We start from the raw sequence: 27,223 nt of genomic DNA, 5'->3' as shown, positions 1-27,223 counted from the left end.
CCACGATCAGGCCTAGAAGAAATAAAGACTAAATAATGCTTGATTCATGCGTGGTGGTGGAGGAGAATGGAAGGGCCCTGTGGCTGAGTGAAGATGGTTTGCATCAGGCATTTCGCTTCTTCCAGCTTGAGGTCGTTCCTGAGACGTCCAGTGAGCGTTTGCGATTAGCCGTCGCGGCACTTGAGCTTGTTTGGTTCAGCATGTCCACATCAAGCTCACCCCAATCGATGTCGTCTAAGGTGTCATCGATCACTCCACGATTGGAGCTAGCGGTGGGATTTGTAGGCGTCAGCGACGTTTTACGCGTGTTGTCCTGGAAAAATGGGGACGACTTGGGTGCTGGAACCACCTCGACAACTTCGACGGCAGAATCCAAGTCCTCCAAGCTGTCGAGAACGTTGCTCGAACGAGCTGTGGCCAAAGGCTTCGGGGTCAGTTTATGCTATTGCAGCAGCAGAAATGTCAGCAAGTTCTCCAATACTTCTTGAGACGGTCGTATCAGCTAACAAACCTTTTCGAGGTACGTTTGCACGATAGCGATGATCGGCTCGCCGTACTTCTTCACTCGTGTGCGTCCCAGACCGTCAATCTCCAGGAGCTCTGCATTTGACACGGGAACGGCATTGGCAATCGCGGCGATACCCGAAGTCGGGAGGATATGGTACGGCATGAGGTTGTGGCTGTCACACACGCTTGCACGCCAATCCTTGAGCAGTTGGGCAAGTGCTTCGACATGGTCTTCGGGGATTCTGTTTAAAATCAAAGCGGTGGTTTGCTTGGAACAACATTGCATAACGATATCTCTTAGAACAACGCACCTCCTGGAAGACTTGCGCTCTGGAATAAGCGGGTACTCTGTTGTAGTCGAGGGCGGTGGGACGATAACCACATCGTCATCGTATTCATCGCTCACGACTTCGACCGTGTCCTTTGCACTCGCCTTTTTCTTCTTGGCTGCGGGTTTTCGCGATCCGGTTGTTTTTGCCTTCTTCTCCGCAGTTTTCTTCGATGCCTTTTTCTTAGACGTCTTGTTAGTTTGTGGCACACCATCGCTAGCGGATGCGCGCGATTGGTATTTTGTCTTGCATACGATACGAACTCGTTCGCCGCGCATGAGTCTGTTTGCGTTAATTCCCGGTGCTAAGAATGTAGTCGTGAAGCCCTTAGCGTTCGTTTGGTCCTGCACAGCATTACAGCATGAGTTTAGTTGCTCAACACCACGGATAAAAATTAGAAAAGAGCGCAACTTACCAGTTCCCGCAAATATTGCCGAAGAACCATGTGATACAGTATACGCTCAACTTCGCTGCGAGAATAGCGCCCTTTGCCTTTGCCAAAACCTGCAAGCCGTGCAAACTGGTCCTGCTTCCACTCTCTGCCCTTGATGGTCTGGCCAAGAAAAATTTGGCTTATCTGTACGAGCGTCGCGGGGTCGCCAGATTCTTGGAGAGTTTTGACTACAAGTAACAAAATATCAGTTAGAACTAAGTCGAAGCAACCACATCGTTCACGTGGCCCTTACTTATCCCAGCCAGGGCAACGCAGTCTTCGGTTACATCCGATTTTTCGAATGCTATTCCCAACGTTTTGTTTTTGCAGTTATCACAAGTTCCGTGGCACTGCTCGCGCGAAAAATGCTCGCCAAAATACTCGAGAAGCGATGTTCGGCGACATTCGACTTGGTTCTCACAGAATTCGGTCATTCGTCGAAGGTTCTGCAGGTGTACGTTGCGATGCTGCATATTATCGCGATCCTTCGTGATTAACTTGCGCCGTCGAGTCTAATGCACACGAAGAGTTAGTATCCACTCAATTCCTGATAGCAGTAAGTACGGGCTGTGGGCATACCAAATCCAAAAAAGAGTAGTAAAGGATGCAGTTCGCCACTTCGCCGTCTCTTCCCGCTCGGCCAGCTTCCTATAATATTACAGCCATAAAAAATAAACTCAAAACCCATACACTCATTGGAACGATACTGGTAAGCGCACGGACCTGATAGTAGTGCGTAACGGATTGAGGAAGCGTGTGATGAATTACGTAGCGGACGTCTGGTTTGTTGATTCCCATTCCAAACGCCACAGTGGCACATATCAGCTTGATTTTGCCTTTGCTCCACTCGTGGTGACGATAGGCACGATCCTCTGGTTCTAATCCAGCATGGTAAAACGAAATTTGGCTTGCTTTCCGGGTGTGTTCAAACCCAAGCGCTTTGATCAACTTTTCCGCGGTTTGCTCGCAATCTTTTTTCGACAAACTATTGGCATCCATAAGTTGGTTAGTCACAGAAATTTCTACGCGCGATTGGCATGCATCAGTGGACGCACCAGTAGATGATTCCTGAATCATCGATGTGCTTCCGAACATAATCTGCGATCTCAGTCATGAACTTGGACGTCTTCTTGCGAACATCGTAGGTGAGATTTGGCCTGGCAGTTGCACGCATGTATCAAGGTTAAATCTTTTCTCTCTACCAAAGTAAAAGTGACAGGAGATAACGCACCGATTGAAGCTGGAACGAGTAATGAACGGGTTCTTTAGCTTCAAATTCTTGACAATATCCGCCTCCGTTTGGGTATTTGCTGTAGCGGTTAGCGCCATAATTGGGACCTGCATGTACAAAAGCCAAACCACTTAGTATTACATGTTTCGAAAGTACACGAAATGCCGCAAAGAATCCACACACCGATGGGAATTTTGATCGCAGCGAGCCCAGATTCAAGTAATCTTTTCGGAAGTCGTGTCCCCATTGACTAATGCAGTGTGCCTCATCGATCACGAAGCGAGCCAAAAGCCCACGCTTTTCTAGCGACTCAAATAAATTGTTGAGCATACCACTGGAAGCGATTTTCTCGGGAGTCACGTATAGCATTTTGATTCGTATCCGGTTCGAGTAAAGCTCCGAAATAATTGGTTTCTGCACGGTATCATAGTCTTGGTCGCCCTTTAAATTTGTAACACCCACATCAAGGGCTTCGAGCTGTTGTACTTGATCTTGTATGAGCGACACCAATGGAGAGATGACGATGGTCACACCATCATCAATACAGGCAGGCAATTGGTAACAAAGACTTTTGCCACCTCCTGTAGGCATCAACACAAAAACATCCCGACTACTGAAAGCCTCCATGACTGTCCGTTCCTGATTGGGGCGAAAAGCGTTGTGACCAAAAACGTCGCGAAGCACTCGCTTGGCTCGCTGCATTTTTGCATTTACACTCGGGTCGCTGGAGACGCATGGTTGCTCCACGACGAGCTGACGAGTCTGTTGAGTTCCGCTTGAATATCGATCTCCTCCATTCCCCGTTTCGCCGTCCACCCAAGAATGAAACCCGCACGTACTGCACCGATAATAAAGTCGGTTAGCGTTCGGGCCATGCTGCACTCGGGCTTCCGCAGTTGTCATTCCACACGAGCAAGTCGGGTTCTGATTTGATGATTCGTTCCCGTTATGGTACGATTGCGTCGTGAGCACAGGACGAGGTGGGGCTTGAGCAGGGGACACATTTCGGCTGTGAGGAGAAGCCTTTGCTGTGCCCTTGCATTCCCTGTATTTCCTGCTCAGCTCCTCCAGCTCCTGTTCCAGCTCCCATCTCCGTTTCTGCATGAAGTCCGGCACGTCTCCTTCAAGGGATGCATCATCACATTCCTCACGAACTTTGCGCAGAATCTCCCGTGTCCGTTTAATCGACTGCCGCAGCTCATCTGCCACGGCAGCATTAGCCGTTTCCTGTGCCACACTCGTCTGCGTCGACGGAGGCGACACGAAGCTCTGGTCCGACAGCGGCGACATCTGCGGCGCAGGACGACGAGGCTGCTGCTGAGCTGAAGTCTGCTGCTTCGCCCGCTGGTGGTTGGCGACCAGTGCGTCGACGTCCACGTCGTCGAACAAGCTGTCTGCGTCATCCTCGATCCCTGTAAACGTCTGCTGCACGACAGCTCGTGGCTGCGTCCCCGCCTCTCCGCTCTGATAGCCTGTAAACCCTCGAGCAGCTCCTGACGGCGGCGTTGCTGGCTGCGTCAGGTCCACCACCTCATTAGCTGCTGCTGTCGACTGATACCGCACTCCCGACGAGGCGTGCGACGTCCCTGCAGCTCTGCCACTGTCTCTGAACTCTCTCGGCTGCTCCACAGGCGCCGCGTTGATCACAGGGATCGCCCCCAGCGCAATACGCGGCGTGGGGACCACCTGGAGCTTCGTGGACGCGTTGGACCTGGCCCGCAGCGCCTGGAACTTGTGCAGCGCGTCTCTGCCCCTCTGGATGGTCTCCAGGCAGTTCTCCTTGCCCGTTCCGGCCTCCGCGCTGCAGAAATGGGTCCACAGCACGCGCAAACGCCCAAATTAAAGGCTGCGAGCGGCAGGATAGGGGTATATAGCCACGCACGCTTGCTTCCTGGCCGCGCGGCTGTCCAGGTACGCGCCGATGACGTGGGAGTTGAGGCACTGCTGCAGCGCGTTCCTGGGCGCCTGTGGGCGGCGTTAGAGCGAGCGGAGGGGGTGGATAGAGAGCAGAGAGAGACGGCTACGCGACGCGCACCTTCTCGGCCCACGCGAGCTGCTCCTGCAGGTTGAATTGCGGCGCGGCGTCCGCGCGCGCGCCGCTCGGCGGCGCGTTGGCGCGCATGCTTGGAGTGTGAGTGCGGAAGAGCTGTGCCCGTGGAAGTTTGTAGAAGCTTGGAGCAACTTGGATACGAAAATGCTGTGATGGGGACCTCTATGAATGCATGCGTGTAGGAAGTGCAGCATTTGAAAGAGTGACATGGGAATCGCCTTTAGTGACCACTAGACGTACCCGTTGCACTGTTTACTGTACTGTATCTTCGTCCTTCTACCTTAGGAATCCTAAGGCACCGGAAATCGACAGTTCGTGTCCGGCAATTGAAGTTTGAAGCCGACGCGAAATTCTGCTCGGGAAGATTCTCCCGGTGTTGAGCCCTTGCACGACGGTCACGTTGAATACACACGGCAACCAGCAACTGGCCGTCACCAACGCGGTCTCAAACGGAGGCTCGCTAAAGATCTCAGGTCATTTAACAGAACACGCGTTCCCCGCTCATCAGAACATGCAAATTTTAATTATTGCAGCAATTCTGGTCGTTCCCACAACTGAAGATTCTAGCTGAGTTTCCACCGCTTCGCCAACGAGGCTACAGGAATCAAAGCAAAGTCTTCCAATCAACTCGACACGCGCACTGATGCTGATATCAGATCCGGTTTTCATCAGTGGCATGTCATACTGATTAAACGGAAGCGTAAAATGAGTCGTACCCGAAGTCTGGGCGTATGCAGTTGCAGGTGGGAATGCCACCGTACATGCCGGTCTACAGTATGCGGAAAATATAAGAACAAACGTCACGTCCATACATTCTCGGATCGTTTCCGGCTTGTCATCATAGTTGGTCGTTGAGATTTGTTTCCATCGTCGGACAAATGTCCACAACAAAGGTTTTGTTATTGTCACAAAGCTACAGTATACGTATGTATGTGTGCCATTTCGCGCCCACTTGCTGTTGTTCAGGATTCCTAGAAGCTGCTCTGCGATATCCTGCCACTGCAAGCTACATTCGCTGCAAGAGTCTTTTTATTTATTTTTTTTCATAGCTCGTGTTAATATCTGCAATCACGTCTGTAGCCGATTTTGGACAGAACTTGTGATTTATCGTAGGTTCTCGCGTGGTCTTGGCACTTCCACATTCACGTCTTGCTGAGCTCAGCCATACCTCTACGTTCCGTAGACGGCTACTCTGACAACGTTTTGGGGAGGGCAATGAGCCGGATGAGGTTACAGTACAAGACATTTTCCGACGGCGGATTATTACGGGACGGTCGCAATCTATTTCACACCGAAAAAACAACATAAAACACGAGCATCCCAGATTCAATTGTGCTGCTGTGACTTTCATCTCCTAGCAGTCAATAACCTTGCTCGCGTGTCGGCAATGGAGGAGAAGCAAGAACACTCAATACACATGCACGAAGCCACCCAACCGGTTGAGCCGCACATGTATATAAGCTTACCTACCTAGTCGTAAAATACTACTTCGAAGTACTAGCAATAGGGTCTGCACCACCAAAACGTGCTAATGCTCCGGGTCGTCGATAACCCCCCTACAGCCAACCGCTCCCTGGAAAACGACAAGCCGCGAGCCGTGCAGTCCAAACATCCAGAACGGCCGGTCCTTGAGCTCAAGAGCAGCACGCGTCCACTTTGCGGCGCTCTTGCATGCAGCGCGTGGCGAGCCTGATCTATGTAAAACACACAGGTCTCTGCAGCACTTGTCCGACGGCGGCGCCGCGCGCCAATCCCGTGCCGGGGCTCTTTCTTTGACGTCGCCTCGCTCGACTGCAGACACGTCCGCGTATCCAGCGCTTTGGCTCATTCGACAATAGAGAGGAGAGAGGAAGTGGAGCAGGGGCTCAAGCACCGGCCACTCGAGCGTTGCAGTGCATGGAGATGCCCCCGCTCGCCCTCAGCGCCAAAGTGGAGGCCCTGACCCTCGACGGTCTCAGCTCCGCCACCAATGCGTCCATGTTAGCACCAGTGGCAGTAGCTGCTACTCAGCCGTTGCCAGCCGATTCCGACATGAAGTTCGAGGGGCTCCAGCCGCTGCCAGCCGCCAGCGCAGCCCCCAACGCCGCCGGTGGCAAGAAGAAGCTCTTCCGCTGCACGTTCCCGGGCTGCGGGCGCGAGTTCCAGCTCAAGGGCAACCTCAAGCGGCACGTGAACATCCACAACGGCGACAAGAAGTTCGCGTGCAAGTTCTGCGGCAAGCGCTTCCTGCGCAAGGCCGACATGGAGGTGCACTACCGCGTGCACACGGGCGAGAAGCCCTACCGCTGCAAGTACCAGGACTGCGGCAAGTGCTTCGCGCGCCGCTCCGACCTGCTCAGCCACGAGCGGACGCACACGTGAGTGAATAGCACTAGCACTACTAGCTGAGTAGACAGTGTAGCTGACGGTGTTTCTGTTCTCCGCAGTGGGCGGAAGCCCTTCGCCTGCGCCTTCCCGGGCTGCGACCGCAGCTTCGCGCGCAAGTTCGACCTGCACAAGCACCAGCGGCTGCACGAAGACCAGGCGGACGCTGCAGGGAAGGCCAGGACCAAGAAGCGCAGGCTCTCGCCCTGCCCGACGCCGCCGACGCCCACGAGAGCGGCGGATTCTGGTGACGAGAGCTGCGACTGCTCCAGCGACGTCGCGGCGCCGTTTGCCAGCAGTAGCAGCGGAGCTGCTGCGGTCACTGCTGACGTGCTGCTGCCTGCGACCGTGCCCGGGAAGGTCCCGGCGCCGATCACCAGCACGTGCACGTCCACTCGACGCAAAGTGCCGGCAACTGCAGCGTGCGTGGACACCCCGGCGAGACCCATGCGGTACGAGCTCAAGTGCGCCGAGAACCACATCCACTCGCCGCCCGCGTGCTTTGCCGCGCTGTCCTCGCTGGACGCGTTCTTGCTCTCGCAGGAGACGCTGGACCTGTCACGCCCGTTGACGCTGGACGCGTTCCCGCCGCACTGTCCGTCGACTTCGATCGGGACGAGCTGCTGCCCGGCTCATCTCGAGCTGAGACCTCCTCCACCCGACGATGCCGCTGCCTCCACAGGACCGAAGGTCTCGAGTGGATCGGACATGCTGGATCAGCTCCTGTCGACGTTCCCAGCAGCAGCTGCTCCAATGGCGAAAGAAAGCTCAGCCTCTAACCTCGGCATGGCAGGCGGAGTGACAGCCAACAATGGTCTTCAGATGAGCTCATCTCTGCCCGGGACTGCTTCGGTAGCTCAAACTCTGCTAGAACCCAGCCTGGCCTTCATTTCTCCAGTCGAAAACGGATCAACGCTAGCTCCGAGTAACCTGCTGCCCAGTTCTACTACTGCAATCGCCAACTCCACAGTCCCGAATGACCAAGTAACCCAAGCTGCTGCTGTTGGCATCGAACAGGTCAATGCTCCTTTACGTTCCAGCATCGTCGGCAATGACAGCGCCTCCGGTCCTGTTGGTCAAGCTAAACCCGCGACTGAGAAGGTCTGCCTGTCGACTCCGGCGTCATCTTTGCTCGACTACTCAAGGCACAACCGTTCCTGCGGACACCTGTCAATTCAGCACGGCAATCACCGCGACTACGTGGTGCAGAACCACCTCGTTTGCCAAGACAGCGTCACCCGGCTCGGAGAACTGCAGCGTGCCTCTGCTAACGGTAAGGCACAAACCAAGGCGACTGCTGGACAGCCCGTCAAGTGCACCTCGCCGAAGGACACCCATCGGCCGGGGTGCGGACACCTGCCCGTGCGCCACAAAGACCACATCGACTACGTCGTGGAGGACAGCCTGATCTGCCAACAGGCTAGCTGGCTGGAGGACGACAACCTCGAGCTCCTCGGCGACGACTTCTGGGACTTCTACGGCGCCATTGACGCCTTCCCCACCAATTAGGCTACTATTGTGCAAAATCGCAGGCTGTAAATCGCAGAACAAAGGTTTGGTGTTCAGAAGGCAAAGCTGGCTATCAACATTGCTGATTTTCTCGGGAGAAGCGCACCCACGCCACTGTGTGTTTGTCAAGAAACGCTCGCACTCGAAACCATCGGAAGAAAGTCTCCAACGTCGAAGGGGAAGCTTCGATCGCAATGCTTGACTTGCCGACGCGGCCGCCTGGATGGCAGGGAGAATGGCCGCCGCCGTATAACGGGGCGAAGGAGGTGGCCGGGATGTCTTACGGAGGTCTTCCCCCGGGCTTTGGGCTAGCGGAGGACAACCTGTTATCGCCATCAGTGGGTCTGTACGCCAAGCTCCTAGCTGCGGAAGCACAACAGGCTGCGATCGACACGACTGAGAGCGAAAAGGGAGGAGGGTTGACACCGAAGGAGTCGGAACAGGATGCGTCGTCAGGAATGCCGCCATGGGAGGCCTGCTTTAGCTCTCTAGAGGAGGCGAAGCATGCCAGCACGCGAAGAGATTGGAGTCGAAAGGACTTTGTCGAGGGGGTCGTCCAAGCGGCCGCTGAGGGGAAGCTCGACGTCCGGCAGTGGTTGTGCACCACGGTGGAGAAGGAGCTGGAGGCGGCTCGAATCAACGGTTTGGTGAACTCACAGAGCGAATATTGGGGGTGACACCGCTGTACGCGGCAGCGAGAAGGGGGCATCTGCCAGGTGTCAAGTGGCTCGTGGATCATGGAGCGTGTCTGGCCGAGAAGAACGAGGCTGGGCGAACTGCGTTACATGCTGCCGCAGAGGGCGGTCACAAGGATATTGTAGCTTTGCTGCTCACCTATGGAGCAGACGTGAACTGCAGTGACAACAATGGGTGGACGCCTCTGCTTAACGCCAGAATTGCTGGACACACTGGTGTAATCGAGCAGCTCATCGCATGGGACAAACGAGCAGCAAATAAAGTGGCCTGCAAAGTTACACGAAGTGAAGATGAGAGCGATGGAATTAATGCCGAAGAACAGAAAGCCTCGTCACATCTTGGGGGAGGTGTAGATATTGCAGATTACACGGACTATCTTATTGACTCGGCGGATATCATGCTCGAATCTTCCTTGCGGGATGGCGTGGGCGGCGTCTGGCTTGGTTCGACCGTGGAGGTTAAGATGGTAAAGCGTGAAGATGTTTTAGATAAACTGGCCCTGTTGTCAAGATTGAACCACCCACATGTCGTAAGGCTCTATGGCGCCTGCCACGTTGAAGACGATGAAGACCCCTTTTCTTTTATGAACGCACCGCGTCTGGATCTCTGCTCGATTATCTCGACATCAAGAAGGATACGATCACGAACGAGTCACTCTGGACTAAACTACACGAAGTAGCCCTGGGTCTACAGTACTTGCATGATCGCAACATCGTCCATGGTAACCTGAACTGTGATAGCGTCATGGTCACTGCAAACGAAGTGGCAAAGTTGCGAAACATCGGCGGCAGTGTCACTGGTAATGATGACTTCCTTCCGTGGTCAGCTCCAGAGCTGCTTTTGGGCTCGCCTCCTTCTTTCAAAGGCGATATATACGCCTTTGGAATGACGATTGCACAAAGTTTTCGATTTCCAAGAAACTTGTGGGGCTCTCAAGTGTGGAAATTTCGCGATGCCATAATTTCTGGAAACCTCCCGGAGAAGCCAGCTTCTGTGACAGCAAAGCAGTGGGAGCTCATCAAACAAATGTGCTGTTACAAACCTAGCAATCGTCCTTCAGCCTCGATGGTTGTTCGTGAGCTGGGGTTACTCATACACGATCGAAGTAACAAAAATACTACGCCAAACACATGCCCTGATCCTACTCCTACACGTTGGAGTGACCTCAACGTGATGTGCGCTGTGGGATCAAGGCGTGTTGACAGCTTGGCAATATCAAACACTCTCGCAGCTATCGACAAGATGTGTTGTAGTGCAACTGCAACCGATCGGATGCACCGAGATCTGTACGAACGGCTCGTAGATGTGTTTAAACAGCTTTCAGCTGGTAGCGATACCCTGACGATCAGAACTGTGCATCGATACAATGACATTTTGAACTACTTTCACAGAAAACTGAAGATGGCCAATAACACAAGCTCTGCGAGCTTCTCGGCGAGTCGGCATGCAGGTGAAGACATGTTTTCAGTTCATGGAGAAGTCGATTCTTTTATGGCTCGTGCAGGATTACTCCAGAAGCCAACGTCCACAAATGGCGCGATTTGTGGGAGCTTCGACGACAGCAGCGTCAGCAGGAAGTGACTGAAGCATTGGCAAATGTGCCGGAATTTTTGAACGGCTTCGAGAATGACTATGAACGTGACGAAGCAGTGGCGTATATGCAATTTGAACACGATCTGCACTCGAAAGCCCAACTTGGTGAGGATCAACGGAATAGCAGTATTAACACAAGCGAGTATACGGGTGCACATTCCGCCATTTCCTATCTCAGGTCAACAAAGGTTGATTCCTGGTTTGTACCCGAATATGACATCGAGTTCGAGAACTACGAGGCGTACTGCGAAGATATCAGTGCTTCGAAACACCTCGGCACTTGAAAAAGAGCACGAGTTCTCGTAACTAAACTTAAACTTACAGAAAAAATGAGAAGGAAGGATCATGAGATCTTCAAAGCCAACGTCAAGATCTGGCACAAGTTGCGCCACCCTCATATTGTGCAGTTGTTCGGAGCCTGCCACGTAAATCGGCCATTTTTTGTCTGCGAGTACGTTGGAGGAGGAAAGCTACGCGATTACTTGCGTGTGCGCCCAGGAGAAGTATGGAACAAGCTTTATGAAATTGCTTTGGGTCTCCAATATCTTCATGACAGGCACGTCGTGCACGGTGATCTTAAGTGCGACAACATTCTTGTTGAAAGTGATGGAAGCGCGAAGTTGTCGGATTTCGGCTTTAGTACGCTGGAATTGGTGTTCTCGGATAGGACTACGTCACCTGAAGCAGAACTCGGTAAACTGATGCTTAGTGGTGTCATGTGGACAGCTCCCGAGGTGCTACAAGGGGAGAGAGCGACGGTTGAGTCGATATTTACGATTTTGGAATGTGTATCCTTGAAGCAGTGACCGGGGAATGTCCGTCGCAGTCAGTCCAGTGCGGCCATTTTCCGCACCGCCCTGCAAACTGTGGTGATGACGTATACGCGCTGGTGAAGCAAATGTGCCAGTTTAACCCTTGTGACCGAATCTCGATCTCGGATGTTGTTGATTGGTTTGTGAAAAGGAGCGGAGGGTGTACTCTAGGGAATGAGCTTGACCTTTGCCTTGGTAAGACGTGGGAAGACAATGCAACAGATGAAATCAAGTACGAGTCAAAGGCGAGCGCATGTAGCGTCTTGAGTCATGACTTAACGGCATATTTGTCACGGAGCGCGTCAAGCAACATCGCTGACTTCGTTATCCCATATACTAAGATTTCTTCCACACCGTTCACAGAAAAGACTTGGTTTATTAATCAGAAAGACATCAAGTTGTCCAGCTCTAAAGCGTTTGGCCGTGGGGGCTTCGCTAAAGTTTACCACGGTAGCTGGAGACAAGCCCCCGTTGTATTAAGACGAGTATGCATTCGAAGCGAAAAGGACCTAGAGACATTTCTGAACGAAGTCAAGATCTGGCACAAACTGCGCCACCCTCATATCGTGCAGCTGTTTGGAGCCTGCCACATTGACCAGCCATTCTTCGTTTGCGAGTACGCGGCGGGCGGTCAACTAAGATATTACCTGCGGGAGCACCCGGAAGAAGTTTGGAATAAGCTGTATGAAGCTGCTCTGGGTCTCCAGTATCTCCATGACAGGTACGTCGTGCATGGTGATCTCAAGTGCAACAATATTCTAGTAGGAAGTGACGGCAGTGCGAAGTTGTCGGATTTCGGGTTCAGCACGTTGGAGTCGAATACTTCAAGTATGCTTGTGGTGGAACTTGAACGTGGTGACAAGCCCAAACTTGGTGCGATCCGGTGGAGAGCCCCCGAAGTGCTGCAAGGACAGAAAACAACGTTTAAATCGGATATTTATTCCTTTGGAATGTGCATTCTTGAGGCGGTGAGTGAGAAGTGTCCGTGGTCCTCCATTGACTATGACGGAGCCGTCCAACATCATGTTGTGCAGGAGAAGAAAATTCCGCGCCGCCCTGAAAATTGTGATGAGGATGTGTACGAATTGGTGGGGCAGATGTGCCGGTATAGACCTTCTGACCGGATCTCCATCTCTGATGTGGTTCGAGAACTAGAAATTGTACTGCACAAGTACACACCTCAACCATGCGTTGATATTGAACTGAGAGGGCTGGACGCTGTTCCTCTCTCGTGGAGGAGTCTTGGTGATATTCATGTTTCTCGGTTAACAATTGAAGGTATCCTAGCAGAAATGAGCAGGATGTGCGGTGGCTTATCTGGGGTCGACCTTATGGACCGAGACGTGTGTGACCGCCTGGATGATGTGTTTCAGCAGCTTCAATCTCGATACGATAAACCAAAAAGAGAAGTTGTCCGACGATTTGGTCAACTGCTCCTTCTAGTGCATCGAAGACTCAAACGCACGAGTGCGCTAGATTCGGCTCAAGCTTCTCGCCATGCCGCGAGTCGACAACGAGCTGACATCACATTTTCTGTTCACGGAGATTTGGATATATTCATGGATGTGGTGGGGTTGAGTCGATCAGGCGCAGTGCACAAATGGCAAGCTTTGTGGCTATATCGCCTGAAACAACAGCAGCAAGAGATGCTCACGAAGCTGGAAAATTTGCCCGAGCTTTTAGGTGACATTAGTAGTGCTGAGGAGAGAGAGGAAGTTCTGGCATATTTGCGATTCGAATTCAGTAGACACCCGTCTAGCTATTTACCAGACACCAACACCCGTGGTGTGGCGATTGCTGGTACAGAACCCATGGAGCTACAGAGTCGTGAATCGCTGATCCTGCCCGAGTCTTCCGTCTCAGCGCCCAAGGTTCCGAAATGGTTCATCCCTGCGTACGAAGTCCATGTTGGCAGTGCGTTTGTCAGGGGTTCGTTTGGTACAGTCTACCGTGGAACGTGGTTGGGCGCTGAAGTAGCGGTTAAAGTAGTGGAGCCCTTTCACCCCAATAACGGCTACTTTGACTCCTCAGGTGGAGCAGATTTTAGTAGCGATGCAACAGAGGTATGCTCAGAGACGTTCAGAAATGAAGTTGAAGTCTGGTCCAAACTGCATCACCCGAACATCATCCAGTTGTTCGGCGCGAGCCACGTCGGGAAGGCGTTTTTCGTGTCCGAGTATGCTGGAGGTGGCCAGCTCAACGTCTATTCACGCGACCACCTGGACGAAATGTGGGCGAAACTTCACGAAGCAGCGCTAGGACTGCAGTATCTACATTCCCGTGGAATAGTGCACGGGGATCTCAAATGCAACAACATTCTCATTGGTAGCGACGGCCATGCGAAGCTGACGGATTTTGGGCTCAGCTCAACGGTTGGCACCGCGCGCGTTAGTGACGGACAGGCGGCGATAGGTGCCGTTCGATGGAAGGCCCCTGAGGTGTTGGTTGGGGGGGTGCCAACGCTCGCGTCGGATGTCTACTCGGTCGTAATGTGCATCCTCGAAGCCGTCAGTGGGGACATGCCATGGGGAAAAACAATAGTAGATGATGATCTAGTGAGGTATTTTGTCGTCGCGAAACACAAGCTTCCGAAGCGTCCTGAAAATTTTAGCGAGGAGGCTTTTGCTCTCGTTGAAGGGACATGCCGGCCAAACCCGAGTGAGAGGTTAACGGCACAGGAACTCGTTGACGCTCTGAACGACCTGCGGCGATACTTTTCCCGGCAAAGCTAAGCTGAAAAAGATATCAAGTTCACCCAATGTTTTCATCCGATAACGAAAACACGACTGCTGTAACAGATAGCGCCACGGCTGTAAATGCAGGCTTCAACAATAGTGTAATCACGGGTGGTGTAAAAAGAGATACTTCCGCAAGAACGAACAACAGTTTTTTTTTCTTAGTCAAGTTGGTGACCGCTGCTATCTTTTCCGCGGCGGATTTCCACCAGGTCCTTGATGTAGACGACGCAACACTACACAATCGAACGTCCCCACTTGCTTTGACGATCTCTGGCTTGTAAACTTCTTTTTGGCAAGTGGCGATTGTGGCGATCTCCCAGCCGATCCACTCCAACGCAGACAGCACATAACGCATTCCGGCTCTTCCAACGAGTAGCGCAGCCTTGGGCTACTCCGCTTTTGACGATGTTGTCCAGAGACTCCTCCACATGATAAGGGCAGAACCTTCAAGATTGAGGGCCAAGACTGAACAATGGCATGGGAATCGTCGTTAGGCGGATAATTTCCTTGGTGCTAGTCGATTCTTGGAGTTACCGCAAAGCGGAGGCATCATAATGTTGGGATCCTCTGGCGGTGTCCGACGTCTTTTGCGATCAGCGTCTAGATAAGCTGTAGCCCCTATCGTTCTTCGATACATCGTACGCTCTAGCGGAAAGTGTTTTGTCACAAAGCTTTCCAGGGGTGAAGAACTTGTTCAAGTGATCTGCTCGAATAACGCTCAGTCCTTTGTCATCAATCACCACATCCAAAATGGGCATCTCCTTCGTCCATATGCCACGGCTCCTCTTGGACTTCTTTGACAAGGCTCGGGTACTTTGCTGAATTTTCAGTCGACAGGTGCCTTCGAGCAGCTTCTTTTCCACGAAGTCACCAACTTCGTATGAGAATTTGGATGGACTGTCCAAGATGTTTTTCCATCGCAATGCCAAGTGAGCACACTCATGAAAGATCGTTGCCGCCACCACGAAAACAATACACTGGTATTCGTGCTCGTTGTCTGCTTGATCAATCGCTTCCATGCGATGCAGTACTTCATTCACAAAGATGACTTTCGCACTCGCGCTTCGTTCTGTCCAGCCACGGAGAAATCCTTGCTCGGGTCGCTGAAACTGCACTTGAACATCACGAAGATTCCTTCTTGTCGTATCGTCTGCGCCCAGCTCCAATTCAAAATATCTGTAGTGCGTCAACATAACGTTGGCAATCTCAATCGCTTTTTTTCAGAAAAGGGGGGTAGCTGACTCGAGCAGTCAATTCCAGCGCAGTCGGTGTGTTCACAACCACGATGAGCGCCTCTCTTGTCGCTGCACCGAGCAAACCAATTGGAGAATCCTCCTCCAAAGGCTGCCCATTCTCGTCGTCATACACTGCTCTTGGCGAAAACTCGCATGTTGGCTGCAACTGCATGTGTGGGTAGAACGATCTTGGCAGAGTTCCAGACTGCCTTGCGGAGATAAGCAATATCAGTGACACCGCCAGATGACACTGATGTTGCCCTGGTACCCGCGTACGCGCCGCGAGCTTCTTCATCCACTAGCTGGAACCACACATTTCGCGCCATCTTTCTTTCTAATCACAACATTCTTGTGAGTCGTGGTGGCTCTGCACGTTGCTAGCGCTCTCGTCGCTTACCTGCTTCGTTCGCTTGCTCCTGTTTGCTTCTGGTTGCTTCTGGTCCCTCTGTGACAGTTGAAGTTTTAATGCTTCGGGTTCCGAGATTCTTCCAAAACGATGTCGTACTGTACTTACTAGAGTTGCTGTGGCTTCACACATTGCAACTGATTTGCGAATTGAGGGTCTTTGGGTCCTCAATTTTGTATGATTGCTAATGAAATTTTAAAGGAGAAAAACTGCGAAGACGCTGCTGGTCGACACGACAGGGATGGCGAGCCGGACGCCGACCCAGAGGTCGTGCAAATCGCAGATGGCTTGACCTGGAGTCAGAGCGTGGATGCGAGGGAAGTTGGGGCCAGGATTCAGCAGCGTCTCGACCATTGTCGTCACGGCCACTTCAGCGGAATCGGTTGTCCACAACACGCGACGCCGGAGCCGTCGAGAAGAGCGTGCGGGTACTGCTCGCTTTGAGTTGCATGTAACACCGATACTCCCCCGAGAGACTGCTCGTGTCCGACGGGAGTGTCACCATAACTTTTCTGCCCATTGCGCGTACATCTCCCATGCGTCCGTAGTGAGACTGCTGATGAGCACGACGCACAAGCCTTCTCTTGGATTGCTCAGCCCCACGGTCGCCCCACGCCCTGCCATGCGATCGGTCAATCTCCGAGCCGGGCTCCTTCGTGTTGATGCTGTGAATCATCTCTTATTGCTTGAGCTGCAAAGTCTCAACGAGCACAATGCCCCCCCCCCCCCCACCCCCCAAGCTTTTCATTTTGTGGGGCATGGGGGGAATCGTTGAGATTCGCCCAGTTGGTGGTGGATCGGTCGGGTGGGACCCGGAAGAGGCAGCCTAGGGGCTCAAAACCGCTATCAATAAGGGGCAAGTGGGTGGCTGTGTGAGGATAAAGCCTTTCCAGCGGCTTGGAAGTACGAGAACAACAGCACTGCACTTCACTGGGGAATTTGTGTCGCTGAGCCAAATGTCGCGTTGGTGCAGACTCTAGTTGGCCATGGAATCCTACCTTTCGACGTGGACAAGTGGTGTAACACCGCACTGCACTACGCCATTGTGGAGTAGAAATTCGAGGTGGTTGAGTTCTCGGGGAGACGAGAGACCATCGCAGACGGACTTGCGCAAAGCTCTGATGATGCTGCAAATGCGGATCGTGTTGACATTTTGGAGGTGGTGAGCGGGGAATTCGGAGTGGACATTGATTATGTGGATGAGTTTGAACGGACGGCACTTCTCGAGGCCGCGGCAGGTGGGGTGGTAATGTGTTTGGCTCTTTTTCTCGACTCGTCGACTACTGTGAATGGAGCAGACGTTTTAGTCATGGCGCTCGTTATTGAAGCGAGTCGTCACGGGCAGCTTGATGGGCTTACGCAACTTTTAGAGCGTGGAGGAAGCGCTAGTTCACGCATGAAATTGGGTAGTTCATTGAATATTCTCTTCATTGCGCAGCATTTACAGACTCAATCCTCATTCCCGGAGCTGGGTGAGCAGTTCGCTAAGTACATATTGTTCGTCAAACATGATGGAAAATGCTATGTGCGCATCGTGCGTACTACCTCCTCCCCTTATTAGTTCAAGCAGCGAACCATATATTCCCGAGTACGAGGTAACATTCGATGAGGTCGACGCTTTTAGTCGAGGTGGGTTTGGCAAGGTGTATTATGACCTATGGAGACATGCAGATGTGGTGGTAGACTGCGAATTTGCGGACAGAGGAAGAGCAGGCTGCGTTCCAAAACGAAGTTGAGACACGGTATATACTGTGTCATCCTCATGTGGTCCAACTATTCAGTGCTTGTCATATCGACCGATCATTTTTCGTCTTTGTAGAGCGTCAATCACATCGGCGTGACCACGTTCCTCTGCTAGAACCAGCGCGGTCTTGCTGGGAATAGTGTTGCTCTCGTTTGCGTGTTGGCGTAAAAGTACCTCAGTGGTAGCTTGGTGCCCTGCAGCAATTGAGTAATGAGGTGTCCACTCTCGGTTATCGTAGCAACTGATATCCACTCCGCTGAGTATTGCTACATTAAATACATCGGCATGACCGCCGCCAGCCGCGTAAAGAAGAACGGTCTGTCGGGCAAGGTTGGCGTCAGCTAGGCTACGAGTGGAACAAAAAAAAACTCGTTGGAGAGAGCGCGGAAAAGAATATACAAAAGTACAAATCTGGCAAAATGATGCTGTCTCGATGAATTACGTCTCCTGCTAGTGTGTTGAGCTGACCAGCTAGCGATGCCAATACGTCATTCAACCGGTTATACACATCGCGGTTCATGGTGTGTATCGCAGTTGACACTTCGCTTCAATTCCGTGCATTATTTTACCACCGACGACATGCCAACGAAAACATCATAGCTATTATTCCAAGATAGCGAAGTAACAAGCGATGACATGGAAGATAGAGTTGCATCACTCGTGTTTCACCATCACCAGTCTGCTCAGTCATTGAAGGCCGGCTCCTGGGTCTGTACGAGCACATTTCTTTGGCGAACTGCCATTGACCTACTGATATCCGAGCTGGTCTACTCGGAAATTCCGAGTCGGAATCATTCCAGGCCGAATCGCGTCATATAGAGCCACTCCCGTTAAATCCCACACAAGCACTATTCATTTTCAAAAGCGTCCACGATAGTGCTACCAAATGCGTACACGTCAGACTCAAAGGAGACAGAGAATCCCGAACGTAATTCGGGAGCTGTCCATTTCAAGCGATCCAGACCCACGCTCTCGGTATGACAATTTCGCACTTTTGCAGCCCCACCTATAGCAATTATGATCGAGCTACAGCAAACCTCAGCGTGAACGATGCTGCGGTCGTGCAAATATTGGAGGTCCAACGCTGCCTCATCTCCCAAAGTGTGTCGCATTGTTAGTATGAGGCATATATTCCAGATGCGATCGGCGGCCTCCGCGTTCGCAAGCGTCGTTATTCTCCCGTAAAATTCTAACGCATGCAGATGATTTTAATTAAGCTTTGGCAACCTTTTAATTAAAACTCATTCTTCTCTTGATGATGTCGACTGGCGCGTCGATCCTGGTTGTTCCCAGCGAAGAATCGTAGTTTATTTCATCTAGGCTGATGATATGCGGATTGAATTCGTACTTCGTTCCAACCGTGGAGGCATCACCAGCGAGAACGCAACGAGTGATCAACTACACTGTTATCTGCGTGACCATCCCAAACCGGTTTGGGATAAGCTGTATTAGGCGGTATTAGGTTTGCAATATCTGGATCAGAGGGGAATTGTTCATGGAGATTTAACATCCTTGTCGGACGCGATGGTCTTGCGAACTTTATGAACTTTGGGCTAAGCCGAGTAATATCTGGAAACAATTGAGCAGGGACCAACAAATAAGCATTCACGTAATGGAGCGATCAAATGGGAGATTCCTGAAGTATTGCGGGGAGGGGGGAGACAACATTTGAGCCAGACGTCTATGAGTTGGGGATGTGCACCCTCGAAGGCACAAGCTGTAAATGGCCATGGGGTGATATGCCCGATAGCGCTGTGCGACATCACGTCTTAAATATCCGCACCATTCCAATGCGGCCTGTCAAGTGCAGCGAGACTATTTACCGACGGGTTGTGCGAAAGTGCTGTTTCAACCCGCATTACCGACTTTCAGCACTGGACGTGGTTCGTAGGCTTGAAGTGTTCACCTCCACTTCAAAAATGCCTGTGCAGAGTGACTTGGGTCTGGCTAAACTTGATGGGAGTTGCTCGCGTGTGGGTTAGTCTTGAAGGTGCTAAGGTGGAAACACCATCAACAGTGGCAACAATATCGAGCCTCCTCGCACAACTTCAAGACATGTGCGATGGTTCAATGATTCTAGATGCCATAAATCGAGATGTGTACGATCGGTTAAAAGACGTGTTTGGTCAGCTAAAGACTCGACAGAGTTCGCTAACTGCGAAATATGTTCAATAATACGGTACTATCCAACTCTTCTTCAGCTCTTGCCTGGAGTCAGCACAAGGCATTGGATCAATCCAAGTTGCTCGTTTGGCATCGAGCCGTCAGGAAGCTGGAGATGCTTACTCGGTGCGTCGCAACATCAATACTTTCGTGGATGTAGCAGGATTGTCTCAATCATCGTTAATTCATCAGTGGCGTGACCAGTGGGAAATTCGTCCACAACAGCAGCGGCGTGAAATGCTGGAAGAGCATGAAAAGTTGCCCTCTCTCTGGGAGACGTGGACGGCGACAAGAAACGAGCAGAAGTGTTGGCGTACCTTCGTTTTGAGCTCGGCAAGCTACCAACGAGCTACCGTACACCCGAGGCTGGTGAGCTAACGTATGAGAAGTCGATAACCGATACCTTGCCAATCCATCCCCGTATACGATATCCGCTTCGACAGTTCCGGTATGTTCGATCGGGGATCGTTTGGCGATATTTTCCACGGTACATGGAAACAATCGAAAGTAGTGATGAAGAAAATCGTGATGCGAACTGAGGAGGATCAAGTTGGGTTCCTTATATGAGATTGAGATCTAGCGCAGACTCTATCACCCCCATGTGGTGCTATTGTACGGTGCATGCCACGTCAATCGAAATTTTTTTGTGTGTGTGTGTGAATATGCTGGCAACGGCCAATTGAACAGATATTTGCGACACAAAGTTTGGCACACGTTTTATGAAGCAGCGTTAGGCCTGCGGTATTCGCACGCGGAGGGCTTTGTGCATGGGTACCTGAAGTGTAACAATACCCTGGCTGAAAGTGACAGTAGCGATAAACTGAGTGGACGTTACCAGATGTAGCCGTGAAGTATCACGTTTTGAATGGTAAACTTCCTCAACGTCCTGCAAATTGTAGCGCAGAGGCATACGTGTTGGTAGAGAGGAGAGACCTAGAATCAACTCGGTCGCGGAAGAACTAAATGTCCTTCATGCTGACCCAGACTAAGAACCTCGTTCGTGTTGCGTGTCGTCACCGCTGGCGAGAACTGTTGCCATTGGTTGGGAAAGCACATGCTGCAATTTGTTTTCGTTCGGGTTTTACGCGCTTATATATTACTAAGTATTGTAGTATTTATAAAGGTCTGTTAGCAGCGACGGCGACAATGTAGTCTCGGGTCCCCAGATCCATGCACTAAGCCTAGTGACAACGTAAACCAGTGATAAGTAAGTTATCGCCAATGCGTGGTTGAGTCCCATGGGTTTGCATCTGCAAATCGCTCGCAAAACTAAGAAAAAAAGCGCACCCACGCTCCAATCTCTATCCCAGCCTCTCACCATTCTATCCGTTCACACTGTGCATTACTCTCACTTCCACTCAACACCAAGACCAACAACAAGCCAAACACACCGCGAGATTGGCCGGCGTTGCAGGTCAAATTGCGCTCCTCCAGCAACAGTTGGCAAAAAGTCGAACGCGATCTTTTGCGACAGCGAACGTTCGTGCCTCGTTCCCCCTCCCCTGGCCTCCTCTCATTGGCGCAAACGCATTTCAGCCAATGGCAGCGGCCAGTATCAGGTCTCTTCCTTCTCCAAGTTGCCATTCCGCAATTTGCCGCCCAGCGCTCACGTCGTCAAGCATGGCGGCCACCTGCGCGCGGAGGGCGCTCGCCTCTCTCCTCGCGCTGCTGCTGCTCCTGCCGGCGTGCAGCCTCGCCGCGCCGCTGCGTGTGCCTCTGCGCGCCACCGAGCGCCGCCGCAGCGCGCAGCAGCTGCTCCAGTTCCACTCGCAGGCGCCGGCCTCGCGGCCGCAGACGCTGGACGTGCGCGGCGTGTTCAGCAGCCTCAGCGCGCTGCAGAGCGGCGCAGACGCAGCGACGGCGCTGCACGACGCGCAGCAGCTGGCGGCCGAGGGCCACGTGCCGCTGGAGAACTTCATGGAGTTCCAGTTCTTCGGGCCCATCGCCGTGGGCTCGCCGCCGCAGGAGGTGCTGGTGTGCTTCGACACGGGCTCGAGCGACCTGTGGGTGCCCGGGCGGCGCTGCGAGGCCTGCGCGGGGCTGGAGCGCTTCAACCACTCGCAGTCCAGCACGTTCCACGAGTCGGCCACGCGCCCGGCCTTCGCCGTGCAGTACGGCAGCGGCAAAGTGAGCGGCCACTTCGGCCAGGACGTGGTGCGCGTGGCGCAGTTCGACGTGAGGCACACGACCGTCGGCATCGTGCACGCCGAGGAGGAGTCCATGGCCCGCATGAAGGCGGACGGCCTGCTGGGCCTGGCCTTCGACGGGCTCTCCACCTTCTCGCACCCGCCGCTCTTCTTCGCGCTGCTGGAGCAGTACCCGGAGCTGGACTCGGTCTTCGCCTTCTACCTGAGCCCGGACCCCAACAGCAACGGCTCGGAGCTGCACCTGGGCGGCTACGACCAGGACTTCATGGACGCGCTGCACGCCACCTGGCAGATGACGGACGTGCTGCCGCAGTTCGGCCAGTGGACCTTCTGGCGCATCCACCTGCACAGCGTCAACGTGGGCAAGCACCGCAACGCCTGCGCGGACGGCTGCGTGGCCTTCGTGGACTCGGGCACGTCGCTGATCGGAATCCCAGGCACGCTGTACCTCAACTTCCTCTACGAGGTGGCCACCTTCGCTCAGAACCAGGGCTGCTACTGCGGCTTCGTGCAGTACGGCTTCCAGTGCTTCCTCTGCGCGCCCGAGGACTTCCCGCCGCTGCGGATTGGCGTTGGAGGCCAGCACTACTACGTGCTGGAAGGCTCGGACTACACCCTGTGTGTGGGACTGACGTGCATCGTGCTGGTGCAGCCCAGCGGCCAGGAGATGTGGGTGCTGGGCGACGTGTTCATGAAGAAGTTCTACTCGCTGTACGACGTCGAGAAGAAGCAGATGGGCTTTGCGTGCCCCGCGAACTCGACGCTGTGTGGCGTGGAGGACATTGAGGAGACGGTGAGCAGCGACGACACGGACGCGCTGCCGTCCAAGCAGGCGTCGCCGTTCTTCGAGAACAGCTTCAACATGTACGACATGGATACCCACGCGGTGCTGGTTCTGTTCCTGTCGGGTCTCTCGCTGGTCGGCTCCGGATTCATCGTGTCATCGTTCGTGCAGTACCCGATCCTGCGCGGCTTCCGCTCGTTTTCTCTTTTCTTCTGGCTTTCGGTGTGCACGCTTGGCTACAACTTGACACTCTGGATCGCTGGTGTGTGGAGGGCCCACCAGACGCATGTTTTCTTCTGCGCGCTGCTGAAGAGCACGCAGCAGTTTTTTGGGACCGCTATTTTGTTGTTCAGCGCGGCTGTTGGGTTGGAGCTGATTCGTGCGGTCCGATGGACTCAGTCAAGCACTGTCGAGTACAAACTGGTGTACCACGTCGTGATTTGGTGTTCTGCAGCGTTCACGGGTGGGTTCTCGCTGCTCACGGGTGTCATCGGCTTTCTCCCGGATGGAGCTGGCCCTTGCCGGGCGTGCTTCGTTGGCCACAGCCCAGGATGGGCGCGTGTCTTCCTGTTTTACTTGCCAGCGACGCTGACACTTACGTTTGCCGGTACGGCGGTGTACCTTGCGTACACGGGTTTTGCTGGCCAGTCACTGCCGCCTCAGGCTGAACGTGCCCGACGTAGCAGTGGTCAGCTGCTATCGAGCTGTGTAGCAACAGTTGCAGCCCTCTTCCTCCCGACATTCTTCGGTTGGTTGCAAGCCTTTGGCGCAGACTGGGTTACCGCCAGTTTCTTGCTGTATTTGTCGGAACTGTGCTTCTACTCGCAAGGCCTGCTGAATGCGCTTTCCTGGGCGTTCAATCCGTCGTACCGTGTCGCTCGATACCGAGGCAACAACGCGACGGGAGGCGAAGGTATGCGTCTAATGGGACCGAATTAATGAGCTACTGTGTTGATCGGAAAGACGAATGAGCAGACTAGCCTCGATGAATAAAAACTGGTCTGTGTGCTATATGAACGGTGACTTGGTGATTCGGATATGAAACTGTAATCGCGCAGTCTGAATGTCTTGCAAACAGACACCCTGATCCGGATTTACTAGTGTTATACTATTAAATAATCGATTAAAACCCACACCATTCTCAGCCCTTGGTCGTAAAGATTCCCTGTTTTGTCCGACGTACGTACGTCCCGACCCTCTCTACGTCACTACAGTATATGTACATGCAATAACAGCCATCTTGTCTTGGTCGACTATGGGCCTCGCTTTTGCGACTGGTTGGTTGCTCCCCCGTCACTAGTGTGGGTAAATCTTCCCGAAATGTAATGAGAGCGTTTGTATTATAGTATACAATTATCTTGACCCATTTTGAAGGCACTAATTAGTGTGGGCCATGAACCTACAATTCTGTAGAGCATGAGTATGGAGAAAACGCACAATACATGTACTGTACGCGTATGTTGCTGTTCCGCAAATCTGGGGCGATGCAATATTATTATTCTATTGGAGTTCTAATATTATTTTACATGTATCCTCAAGGCTTACTGTGGATTACAGGAAATGTATCGCCCAAGATTTGCGAATCAGCAACATACGTGTACGGTATACGGAAGATTTTTGACCTCACCTCATACGATGCTTTTATAGTCTCGTCAATTTTGTCGAGAGTACTCGATATACTGATAACTGGTGAAAACTCCGAAGACAGAGCGTTTGAATCTGCTACACTAGCAGGGCTAGCAAAATCAGTGATGGCCAAGATCAGTGCAAAAGCGAAGTCACTACTTGCCAAACTCAAAACCAACGATGGAAAGACTGCGGACGCCCTTTTCAATCAGTTCAAGGTTACGCAGGCCGGGCCAAACGTTTTCGACAGCGCGCAATTTGAAAAGTGGGCTACAGCCGTGATGAAGGCGAACAAAAAGAACCCTGGCGTTGGTGAAATGGCAATGGTAACCATGTTGTCGGCTCGCTATGGTGGCGAAGGTTTGGCCAACATGCTTGTTGCAACTAAGAACTCCCAAAAAACTGGGACAATCGCGGGAAAATTGGAGGATGCCCAGCTTGCGAAGTGGTTGGCTGGTGAAAGAACGGCAAATGACGTTTTATGCATTGCTGAAACTTGACGAGAAAGGAAACAAGCTGTTCGAGAGCGCGGCAGTGAACTCTTGGATCTCCTACGTAGCTAAGCTGGGAGTAAAAAAATCCGGATGAGACGGTGTTTTTGGCGCTTAAAGCTCGCTACGACGACGTAAGTCTCGCGAAGATGATAGCTGGGGCCAGGGACGTCAAGAGCACGATGAATATTGCCAAAAAAAATTGAGGTGGTTCAGAGAAAGCATTGGTTGAGTGAAGGGAAAACAACCGACGATGTGTTTAAGCTTCTGGAGCTGAACAAACAAGACGACAAAGTGTTGCAAGACCCGATCTTAAAAGCTTGGATTTTCTACGTAAGGCTTCTGGAGACAGACCCGTACGAGTTACTACTGTTACGACTGAAAAACTCCCACAACGATGCTGCTCTCGTGAAAATGATAATTCCTGCAATGAAAGTTCAAAATTCAAAAACGGTTGCCAATAGATTGAGAGATTCTTTGTTCAAAGAATGGATGGCCAAAGAAAAAACTACAGACGATATTTTTGACCTTCTGAAGCTCAAAGAGGAAGGAACTCAGCTTTTTAAAAGTCCTGACGGTAGCATTTTGGGCGTCTTACGTGACCAAGCTTGACGACGAGGTGCTGGCTTTCTCCAGGTTGTGGGCTCGTTTCGACGACGTCGAACTGACCAAAATGGTTAGTGATGCGAATCATCAGGCCACGTTGACCAAAGCCAAAGACATGGAGACTTTCACTGGCCGCTTCCTCAATCTGCAATTCAAAATCTGGTCTGGTAATAAATTGATGCCTGATGACGTCGCAAAGAAGCTGGTCGGGCAGAACATCAGGGACACCAAGATCGTCCTGGACTACTTCGACTTCTACAACAAAGCTATTCGGACTAGGACTGCACGGTTACGTCCAGATCTCCGATTTAGCTGAAGAGGTTGGTCGAGTTCACATTTGGTTCAATGGCGATCGTCACTTGTTCTTCTTTAGCGTGACTGACCTCGAGGAGAAGACATTAACCTCCACAAAGTACACGTTGGTGCACGATCCGCAATCGGTCCATAACACATGTAAGGATTGTTGAAGTGCAATGTTGCGCATTAAGTTCCTGCATAACTCGCTAACTGAGTTGTTTCAACGCCAACTCTGCGCTTGACAATGGAGCAATCGGGGTTTGGTCGCGGCAAAAGGATAAGCGACGACTGGCGCGGCAGATAGTGCCGCGATCTAGTCTTCAAATTGCATATGTAGATATCTGCCGGTATACGTCGATAGAATATTTTCTTACAAGGTCTTGTCGTGAGATCGCGAAACGTGCGCAAGACCAATTGATAAAGGAAAGCGTACTACCGCCCGGCTATCCAAACCTAACTGATTCGCGATTAGTAAAACTTGTGTGATCTTTAATCTATACATGCCGAGGTCACGAATGGCTCAGTGACTGCTGATGAAGTATGGTCAATCACCATTGGTGATGGCGAAGGCTAGAGGACTCTTCAAAGGAACATGCTCCGTCCACCACGAAGAACAAGATTTGGAGTCATTTCCAGTGAGCCATTCCGCTAACAAACGTCAGAATGGAACAGCAGTTATCGCCAACAGCAATGGGCAAGATTCCACAGCAACGCAGTTTCACGAACGGTACCTGCAGCTACAACGACCTGTCGGTCACGGTGACAGAAAACAAGGATCAACAGAAGTTAGTGGTATCAACTCACAGTTGTCGGTGAGTCAATCACTGGCATCCCTCAGTGTCAGCGAACTTGAGCAGCCTACAGAGCCTCTTAGCGACAACGTAAAGCTCGTGATTGGGGTCCTTTCAGTATGGTATGGATCATGATGACCTGTTTTCGATTCTCGATTACCAAATACCTCGTTCAACAATTTCGAAGTTGTAATATTATCGCATAACCCTTGCAACTTTGGATAAACCTTTCAACGCGTGTCAACGAGAAATCGCTTAGAGCAAAGCAATCTGAAGGCACCTCACACGGATACCAGATCCTCAGACTCAACAAAATGTCTTCAATCTGTCGATTACTTCGTTCATCACAACCCTGCGCCGATCCGTGACGTCGGGAACGGTAATGTGGAGCCGCATGGCCCGGGAGGCCAGCAGAGCCGTCAGTCGGGTCGAAGCGACTCATGTGCTGCACCAGCGCATATACTTCTTCGCTGCACTGCTCTGGACGTTGAGGAATTCGCTTTTGTTGCAATACGAAATACTTCGCCACAGGATCCAGTGTCATTCCCCACGGGTATTTTCCGCTCACCGCTTCCAATATGTACATCGCAAACGAGTAGACATCCGATGCAAATGTCGCCTTCTCACCACGCAGAACTTCAGGGGCTTTCCATCGAATGGCTCCAACTTTC

General features: G+C 52.2%; 4 protein-coding genes across 5 annotated transcripts; 3 read left to right on the top strand and 1 right to left on the bottom strand.

Annotated features, from left to right (window-relative positions):
- Positions 1–103: 103 nt before the first annotated feature.
- IUM83_11588 (bloom syndrome protein) lies at positions 104–4,622 on the bottom strand (the record flags this gene model as incomplete). Its single annotated transcript, XM_067936160.1, has 13 exons — positions 104–442; positions 512–749; positions 819–1,180; positions 1,252–1,457; positions 1,523–1,781; positions 1,849–1,917; positions 1,993–2,254; positions 2,325–2,426; positions 2,501–2,607; positions 2,684–3,081; positions 3,340–4,301; positions 4,383–4,465; positions 4,536–4,622. The coding sequence occupies 13 exons, from the start codon at positions 4,620–4,622 to the stop codon at positions 104–106; spliced, it is 3,474 nt and encodes a 1,157-aa protein (XP_067798680.1).
- Positions 4,623–6,446: 1,824 nt separating this feature from the next.
- Positions 6,447–8,423, top strand: IUM83_11587 (Zn-finger protein; the record flags this gene model as incomplete). The annotated part of the gene is made up of 2 exons (XM_067936159.1): positions 6,447–6,907; positions 6,977–8,423. The coding sequence occupies 2 exons, from the start codon at positions 6,447–6,449 to the stop codon at positions 8,421–8,423; spliced, it is 1,908 nt and encodes a 635-aa protein (XP_067798556.1).
- Positions 8,424–8,617: 194 nt separating this feature from the next.
- Positions 8,618–9,100, top strand: IUM83_11586 (uncharacterized protein; the record flags this gene model as incomplete). The annotated part of the gene is made up of 1 exon (XM_067936158.1): positions 8,618–9,100. The coding sequence occupies one exon, from the start codon at positions 8,618–8,620 to the stop codon at positions 9,098–9,100; it is 483 nt and encodes a 160-aa protein (XP_067798642.1).
- A 12,330-nt stretch (positions 9,101–21,430) lies between these two features.
- Positions 21,431–23,680, top strand: IUM83_11585 (putative gastricsin, aspartyl protease family A01A; the record flags this gene model as incomplete). 2 transcript variants are annotated; one of them, XM_067936157.1, is made up of 2 exons in its annotated part: positions 21,431–23,003; positions 23,095–23,117. In XM_067936157.1, 2 exons carry the CDS (start codon positions 21,431–21,433, stop codon positions 23,115–23,117), a joined length of 1,596 nt encoding a protein of 531 aa, XP_067798640.1. The 2 variants fall into 2 exon arrangements, with proteins under 2 accessions (XP_067798640.1, XP_067798639.1); XM_067936156.1 differs by having other exon boundaries at positions 21,431–23,680.
- Between the last annotated feature and the right edge of the window lie 3,543 nt (positions 23,681–27,223).

This window comes from Phytophthora cinnamomi (assembly GCF_018691715.1).
Source record: "Phytophthora cinnamomi strain GKB4 chromosome Unknown Contig8, whole genome shotgun sequence".
In the NCBI taxonomy this organism is placed as follows: Eukaryota; Oomycota; class Peronosporomycetes; order Peronosporales; family Peronosporaceae; genus Phytophthora; species Phytophthora cinnamomi.
Note: the sequence above shows the minus strand (reverse complement) of the source record. Positions and strands in the feature narration are given on the sequence as shown.